Consider the following 8,809-nt stretch of genomic DNA (forward strand, 5'->3'; position numbering starts at 1 on the left):
CCTTGGAGGGAAGTGAGGGGGGAGGTGTGGGCGCAAAGTTTGCATTTCTTGCGGTTGCAGGAGAAGGTGGCGGGAGTGGAGGTTGGGTTGGTGGGGGGTGTGGACCTGACGAGGGAGTCACGGAGGGAGTGGTCTTTTCGGAATGCTGATGGGGAGGGAAGGGAAATATATCCCTGGTGGTGGGGTCCATTTGGAGGTGGTGGAAATGATGACGGATGGAGGTTGGTGGGGTGGTAGGTGAGGACCAGTGGGGTTCTGTCCTGGTGGCGATTGGAGGGTCGGGGCTCAAGGGCGGAGGAGTGGGAAGTGGAGGAGATGCGGTGGAGAGCATCGTAGATTACGTCTGGGGGGAAATTGCGGTCTTTAAAGAAGGAGGCCATCTGGGTTGTACGGTATTGGAACTGGTCCTCATGGGAGCAGATGGGGCGGAGACCAAGGAATTGGGAATATGAGATGGCATTTTTACAGGGAGCAGGATGGGAAGAGGTGTAGTCTAGGTAGCTGTGGGAGTCAGTCGGTTTATAGTAAATGTCCGTGTTGATTCGATCGCCCGAGATAGAAATGGAAAGGTCTAGGAAGGGGAGGGAGGAGTCTGAGACGGTCCAGGTAAATTTGAGGTCGGGGTGGAAGGTGTTGGTTGAAGCTATATTGGCACCATCCCCCACCTTTTCCTCTGCTACATCGATGACTGTATCGGCGCTGCCTCGTGCTCCCACAAGGAGGTTGAACAGTTCATCCACTGTGAGGAAGGGGGCTGAGAGATAAATAGAAGGGTGGGGGTGAGGCTGGGGGTAAGCTAGCTGGGAAGGCAATAGGAGGATGCAGGGGGGTAATTGTGATAGGTCGGTAGGGAGGGTGGAGCAGATAGGTGAGAAGGAAGATGGACAGGTAGAACAGGTCAAGAGAGAAGTGCCAAATTGGAGGATTGGATCTGGGATGAGGTGGGAGGAGGGGAGGTTTGTAAACAAGTGAAGGCGATGTTTATCCTGTGTGGTTAGAGGGTCCCAACCTGGAAGATGAGGCGTTCTTCCTCTAGTCGTCCGGTGCTTGGATTTGGTGGTTGAGGAGGCCCAGGACTTGCATGTCTTTGGTGGAGTGGAAGTGGCCAGCCACAGGGTGGTGGGATAGTTTGGTGTGTGTTTCCCAGAAATGTTCCCTGACACACTCCACGAGTTAGAGTCCTGCCTCTCTGATGTAGGGGAGACCACATCAAGAGCAACAGGCACAGTAGATGAGGTGGATGGATGTGCAGGAACATCTCTGCCTGATGTGAAAAGGTCCTTTAGGGTCGTGGACAGAGGTGAGGGGGGAGGTGTGGGTGCAGGTTTTACAACTCTTGTGGTGACAAGGGAAAGTGCTGGGTGTGGAGGTTGAGTTGGCATGGTGCGTGGACCTATCTAGGAAGTCACGGAGAGAATGGGCTCTGCAGAATGCAGATAGTGGTGGGGAGGAAATATTTATCTCTGGTGGTGGCGCCTGATTGTGTAATTGGCAGAAATGGCAGAGGATTATGCACTGTATCTGGAGATTAGTGGGTTGGAAGTTAAGTTCTGTCCTTATTGAGGTTGGAGGGGTGGGATTCATGGGCAGATGTGCAGGAAGTGGAGGCGATGTGCTGGAGGCCATTGTTTATCACAAGGGAGGGGAAATTGCAGTCCTGGAAATAGGAGGACATCTGAAGTGGAATTCCTCTTCCTCAGAGCAGATACGGTGGAGTTGGATGAATTGCGAGTAAGGGATAGCGTTTTTAAGAGGGTGGGTGGGGTGGGAGGAGGTGCAGGTGCAGTCAGTGGGTTTGAAATAGATACCCGTGTTGAGTTGGTCGCCAGAGATGGAGATAGAGAGGTCCAGGAAGGGGTGCACGTGTCCGAGATGGTCCACGTGACTTAAGGTCAGGATGAAAGGTGTTAGTGAAGTTGAGGAACTGTTCACCTCCTCGTGGGAACACAAGACGGTGCCGATACAGTCAACGATGTAGCAGACAAAACGGTGGGGGATGGTGCCGGTGTAACTGCGGATGATGGACTGTTCCACCTATCCTATGACGAGGCAGGTATAGCTGGGGCCCACGTGGGTGCCCATGGCTCCCCATTTTTACCTACCCATATTAGTCAGGACGGGAAGTAGGCATGCTTAATGGGTCCTAAAGAGAAATTGAAAATGCATTCTAAAGGAGACAATAACATTCAAATAATGTGCATTATTTTCTTGTTCCTGGAAGTATATTTGCTTAATATTTTAATATTAGAAAGAAATCTGGAAACATTTTAACAAAAAAGCTATCACAGCTCACCATTCCAGATCAGTAGTTTTGCACAGGAAACTGACTCCTTCGTTCTGCATAAATGTAATGGTGTATATCCACTCAGTGAAAAAGAATTTACTTTAGCTCCATGATGTAACAATTTGCTAACGCAGTCCCTGTTTCTCACATCAATGGCAACATGTAAAGGTGCTTTCCCGTTTGGTTGATAATTTACACTAGCTTGATGATTTAGTAGCACTGCCATACTCTCCAGGTTACCAAGCATCACTGCTAAGTGTAGGCCTGTTGTCCAGGATGACCCCAGTTTGTAACTTGGCAGCCAGTAACCTGGATAATAAGAAAGGACATTGTGTTATTGCATTGATTCCAGACCAGAGAAGCAATTTACTTTTTAAGATAGTTCCATGACATGTACCTATCTTAAAAAGTAAGTTGCTTAAAGATGCCTGCCACATCTACAGTCAGGCTCTTAGTGAAATACAATCATTTTGGTTCCTCAGTAAGTCTGTTACGGATGTGTATTGTATCTTCAAGCACAGAACTCAGATTATTGTAAAATCTGCAAAATTATAGCAAGGTCATAAGTTTGTGTTGTTGATAAACTATAAAACATCTATCTCAACAAAAATCCGGTTTAATGTGGAACTGGTGAACTGTTGAATGCAGTGAGTTTTGTCAAGACTTCTCATGTCTATGGGTACTAATGTTTGGAACTCTCTGAGCCACTTGCCCTGTCAATCTGAGTCAATAACAAATCGTTGCCAGTTTTCTGAGAATGGATAGCTAAATTTTTTTGCAAAGACTTCAGATGATGTGATGACATTGACGCTTTCCATTAGATTGACTGTGTGAAATGTGTTCACTATTCTTTGTCTCCTGGTTTACATCACCAGATTATAGTTCGGTGAATGCTTCATGTAGCTGCCTCTGGAAGAATATCATATTGTCTTTAGTGTAGTTTTAAGGTTCTCCTTGTGTGAGGTAAGTTTAGGTCAGTGTATGGCTCTTTGTAGCTACATTCGGCTTCACCCTTGTGCACTGCCTCTGCCAAAGGGCTTTTCTGCCATATGCCTTGCAAAATTGGTTGAAAACGGAACATTTCCTTGGTACGTGATGAAGGTCACCCTTTCTGACACATCTTTTATATTTGGGTATTCTATTGATTATGTTAACAATTGTGTTTGTACTTAGAACATGTAAGCTGTGTTAACCTGTAAGGATCCTTCTGTACTAACATCCATTCTCTTATAGCTTGTTGATGTTAAAGCTTTTCAGTTTGTCGAATAAATGTTTCTGGAAAGCTTCCATAGGATTGGATATGAGCATTAATTCAACAATTCTATTCACTAGCTCACCATCTGAAAGACCACATAATGAGCTGTTTTCTCTGCGTCTGCTCACAAAATATTCCATGAGTTCTACAACTTCTGCCTAAACCGAATTAATTATGGCTGATGAACATGGAAGTATATTTTGAATCTGAATTGATCTTCTAATTTGGTCCATAACCTTTTGGGGATCTTTTTTGGCTTTTTGCTGTTAATTTTGATGAGTTAAGTCTGTGTTAATCTTCATTTCAATTGATAAGCAAATCTTAATGGGTTGTTTTTCTGCATTGAGATATATCTGAATCTAGAAACCATTGCTCTGAATACTGTTTAAATACTTTATATTTTGTTAGGAGGTCTAATGTAGAGAATTTTATGGACATTCTGAGAATATGCCTTTGAGCCTCCCTTGCTTGCTAATGACCCTGCACACACCATGATCATCTGCTTTCCTCATGTGACTTAAACTGCTTTTCAATAGGAATTTTCCAAACCACAGCAGATGAACTACCAGGCAGAGCATTATATATGCACAACACATGGAATCTTTAGAGACAAACTCTATTAAAGGCAACATTCACATACAGAAATAGCATATTTTATTTTAGTCATTCACAGGAAGTTTACATCATTGGCTAGGCTAGCGTTCATTACCCATCATTAATTGTCCAGAGTGAACCACGTTGCTATGGGCTTGGAGTCACATGTAGGCCCGACCAGGTAAGGATGGCAATTGCCTTCCCTAAAGGACATTAGTGAACCAGATAAGTGTTTCCTGATAATTAACAATGGTTCTGCGGTCATCATTAGACTTTTGACTCTTTAGGCCTCATTAGACTTTTGACATCATTAGACTCTGCCGTGGTGGGATTAGAACTCAGGTCCCCAGAACAGTATCTGAGTGTCCAGACTACTAGATTAGCAATAATATCGCTAGGCCATTGCCTCCCCTATATGTATATGTATCTGTGGATGGATGGGAGGAGGGATATTAAATAAGTACAGGATGGGTACAAGTTCTAAGTTGAAGGAGGCCCTTCACTTTTGAAGCAAATTATGACTTGAAATTTCAGGATCCATTTATAGTTCAGGCCTGTCGCCTCCTGAGACAATGCAAGTTTCATAAAAATATCCATTGACACAATAAATGTCCCACTCTGCTGCTCATCATTTGATTATGTGGAAACCTTCATCATGCCAAGTTACCTTATAATTCCCGTGTGAAGTGGCTATAATACACTGGTGTGGCTTCAGCATGTGCAGCATTGCCATAAATGGTAGCTATTCAAAGAGGTGTTAAGTTGTATGAATAGTTGGATGGGATAGCAGAAAAAGAACTACGGGAAAATATTTGGAATTACGCAAGCTTTTGTGCAATGACCTACATATTCCCATTAGATAACACCTGTCAGGCATCTGAGAACATTCCTTTTGAGACAATACCAAAGAAATTAGTCCACTCCTCTTTGCCTTCATCTAATTTCTAGAAGAACGACTATTCATATGGAGATAACATTTTTTCCCTTCTCTCCGCACATTTTTCAGAGGTAGTATAATTTCAGAGATAGTATGGCTTCAGCCTCCTCCACTTGGTGTGCAGATAAGAATTTGGGCCTTTACATTCCTGTCAATTATGCAAGGATTCCCTCAGGCAGCTTAGTGTGCAGGCAGTATCTGATCAGTTAATGTAAGCAAATTCTTATTTTTTTCCAAAAAGCGTTTGCACTGAAAAAAAATCTTCCACAACTACAGGTTGTCCCGAAGTACCTTCCAGCCAATGTACCAAGTGTAACCACAGTGTTAATGTAAAAAGTATTTTAGATAGAAACAGCCACACAGGAAATACTTTACATCATGTTGAAACACTGCTACCATATGTACTGGATCTCAAAGAAATTCTTCCCTAATGCAAGAACTACTAAGCGCTTCTTCAAAAGTACCTTATGAATGGACATTAGTAATGTAGTGATTGGAGCCAGGTCGATCTTATTGACTATGAAATCCGTGATTGGGTTTACTAACCTGGACCAATCAGGGAGCCCTGGCTGACAGATTCCAACAGGAGATTAGCCAGAAGGCAGGTAGCCATCCTCAGCGCTGTCACCTCAGGCAGATACCAGGGTGGGCTGCCCCAGAGGTGGTCAGAAGGTGCTGAGAATGGTTAGTGAAGCCGGATGGTGGGTAGGCCGTCCTGACCGCTGTCACCCCAGGTGGGTACCAGGGCGGGCTGTCCTAGAGGTGGTCAAAAAGTGTGTCAGGGCGGACCGAGAACTGGAAGGGGCATGGGGTGGACCGAGAACCGGAAGGTGGGTAGGGGCGGGCTGCCTTAGAGTGGTCGGAAGGTGGGAGGGCGGGGGCTTGCTGAGTCTGTATTGTCTGCACTTCTGTATGTAACAGTACTGTCTAATGTACAACTGTCATTGCTGTTGTCTCTTTGTATCTTTGTGAAACTGAGATTTGAGGTTTGTCCTCATGTCCCTGTAAACTGTTTGAATGGTAGGGTTTGGGGCCTGGCTTTGCTGCTCCTCTCCCTTGTAAAATTGCTGTAAATGTAACTGTTTGTTGTAAACTGTTTTTGTAATTTGTTTAATAAAATAAATAAACAGGAGATTTAGAGTCTCCTCAATTTAGGGGATTGACTCTATGCTGTTAAAAAAAAATAAACAGGAGATTCAGGATCATCTCACTTCAGGGACTGACTCTGAGCTGGCTGGACTTAGCCAGTGTATTTTGCACTTGCAAATAAAGGATGACATGATGATGGGATACCAGCCTCTATGTAGTTATTTTAGGTCCTCAAGAACTTTAAATGGCAGATTTGTTTGGTGAACTCAAATCTACCCATTAATAACTTTGTTAATCATTATTTAAATGATTGTAGGAAACGTAATTGCTGTTTTTACAATAACTTTGTAAAATCTGAGTTCTGTAGATTTACTATCAACATAATTTTATGATAAATTGGGAAGTTGTGACAGACAACACAGTCATAGACAAAATCATTTGTTTCTATCAGTTTAAAATCAGAATCCATTAGATATGTAGGTCAGCACTTTTTTTTGAATGGTTAAACAAATGTGATCATTTTATGAAAATTTAATGTAACAGTTAATAATTGTTGAAATATCTATCTAAAATTAAATTTGCCATTTTTGACATCAAGTTCTCATTAATTTATATGTTATGATTGAAATACAGTTTGTAACTTGATGGACCTTGACCTACATAGAACACGCAGCTCGTTTACCTTTAGATTTTAATTAGGTTTTAGTCTGATGAATTGTACCTTGTTTATAAGATGCCAAAATCATGGTTTCATCTTCCACTTCAAAAATGGTATCAACATCTATCTTCTTCTTCCCTAGGATTTCGTTCAGGGATTTACAGTCATTATTCTGCAGTGCTTGTAAAAATGTTGCTTTAAGTATTCTGGCCGCACGAGCTCGTGGACTTTCTACTTCCATTATCAATCGCAGCACCAATTACCACACTCATAGTAATCCTAATGAGAAAGTGAGCTTCAGATACACTGACAACACAAACACTATCAGAAATTTGCACTACAGACGTAATTTTATATGTCAGTCATGTGGAGCTTACTATTTATAGTTATGGCTTCCGTGAAGGTTAACAGAGTTCATTAGCTTTCTCAAATGTTCTGACCTTGTCCTCACCTGATCTTAAAAGTACATGTAAACAAAAACTGAGACACATAGACTTCCAGCAGGGACTGCTGGACCATAATTGGAAGTGGCAACTCTGATGCTTTCTGCCTCCCAAAGCCAGTGCCACAATGGAACTGATGAGGCCATAAAATGTACAAGCAGATGTAGGTCACTCGGCCCATCAGGTCTGCCCCATCATTCAAAGAGATCATGGCTGATCTGTTAGCCTTCAGTTCCTGAAGAAGGGCATGTGCCCGAAACGTCGAATCTTCTGTTCCCTAGATGCTGCCTGACCTGCTGTGCTGTTCCAGCAATAAAGTTTCAGCCTTCAGTTCCACCTTCCTGCCTTATTCCCATAACCTTGATTCTCTTCCTGACTATAGAGTCATTACAGACAGAAACAGGCCCTTCAGCCCAACTCGTCCATGCTGAACCAGATTTCCTAAACCGAACTAGTCCCATTAGTCTGCACTTGGCCCATATCACTCAAATCTTTTCTTCTCTATGTGCTGTCCAAATGTCTTTTAAATGTTGTAATTGTACTCGTCTCTACCACTTTGTCTGCCAGCTCATTCCATACACGCACTACCATCTGTGTGAAAAGGTCATCGCACAGGTCCTATTCACCTTATCTATGCCCCTCATGATTTTATAAACCTCTATAAGGTCATTCTCAACATCCTATGCTCCAGGGAAAAACATCCCAGCCTACTCAGCCTCTCCTTATAACTCAAACCCTCTTATCTCGGTAACATCTTTGTAAATCTTTTTTGCACCCTTTCCAGTTTAATAACATCCTTCCTATAGCAAGATGACCAGAATTGTATACTGTACTCTCAATGTGGCCTTCCCAATGTCTTATATAGCTGTAACATGACATCCTAACTCCTGTCCCCAATGTTCTGACTGCTGAAGGCAAGCATTCCAAATACTTTGTTACCTGTGACACCATTTTCAAGGAACTATGTACCTGCACTCCTAGATTTCTCTGTTCAAAAGCACTCCCTAGGGCTTTACAATTCATTTTGTAAGTCCTGCCTTGTCTATCCAAAACGTAACACCTCACATTTGTCTAAATTAAACTCCATCTGCCATTCTTCAGCCTACTGGTCCAGTTGATCAAGATCCCATTGTACTCTTAGATAGCCTTCTTCACTGTGCATCATGTCACCAATTTTGGTGTCATCCACAAACTTACCAATCATGTGTCCGATATTCTCATTCAAATCCTTTTTTTGTGACAAACAACAGTGGACTCAGTACCAACCCCTGCAGCACAATGCTGGTCATAGGCCTCCAGTCTGAATATAATCTTCAAATTTGCTGCTTTATGTTGGTAAAATGCATAACCTAGTTAGATAAACAATATTGCATCACAAAATCATACAGTCAGCAAGAATTTCCAAAATGCAGGCACTTGCTTAAAATCTGTGTAATATACTATTCACCTGCAAAGCTCATGAGATAAGCAAGATTTTGCACAACAAAATCAACATTTCTAGCAATCTGTCAAAAATGCTGGCATGTTCTTAGAATTCACTTTATATGAC

At 42.6% G+C, this 8,809-nt stretch overlaps 1 protein-coding gene across 6 annotated transcripts in view; it reads right to left on the reverse strand.

Annotated features, from left to right (window-relative positions):
* Positions 1 to 7,114, reverse strand: part of asb4 (ankyrin repeat and SOCS box containing 4) — a 44,464-nt gene extending 37,350 nt beyond the window's left edge. For 5 of the 6 annotated variants that reach the window (XM_043689912.1, XM_043689911.1, XM_043689909.1 and 2 more), the window contains exons 1-2: positions 6,881 to 7,114; positions 2,294 to 2,593 (exon numbers count right to left, since the gene is read on the reverse strand). In XM_043689912.1, the coding sequence (XP_043545847.1) occupies positions 2,294 to 2,593; positions 6,881 to 7,058 (478 nt within the window). In that variant the 5' untranslated portion in view covers positions 7,059 to 7,114. Of the gene's footprint in view, positions 1 to 2,293; positions 2,594 to 6,841 lie in introns of all 6 variants that reach the window. The other variant, XM_043689914.1, reaches the window with a different exon arrangement.
* Positions 7,115 to 8,809: the final 1,695 nt, after the last annotated feature.

The sequence above is a fragment of the Chiloscyllium plagiosum genome, chromosome 5 (genome assembly GCF_004010195.1).
Source record: "Chiloscyllium plagiosum isolate BGI_BamShark_2017 chromosome 5, ASM401019v2, whole genome shotgun sequence".
Classification (NCBI taxonomy): Eukaryota; Metazoa; Chordata; class Chondrichthyes; order Orectolobiformes; family Hemiscylliidae; genus Chiloscyllium; species Chiloscyllium plagiosum.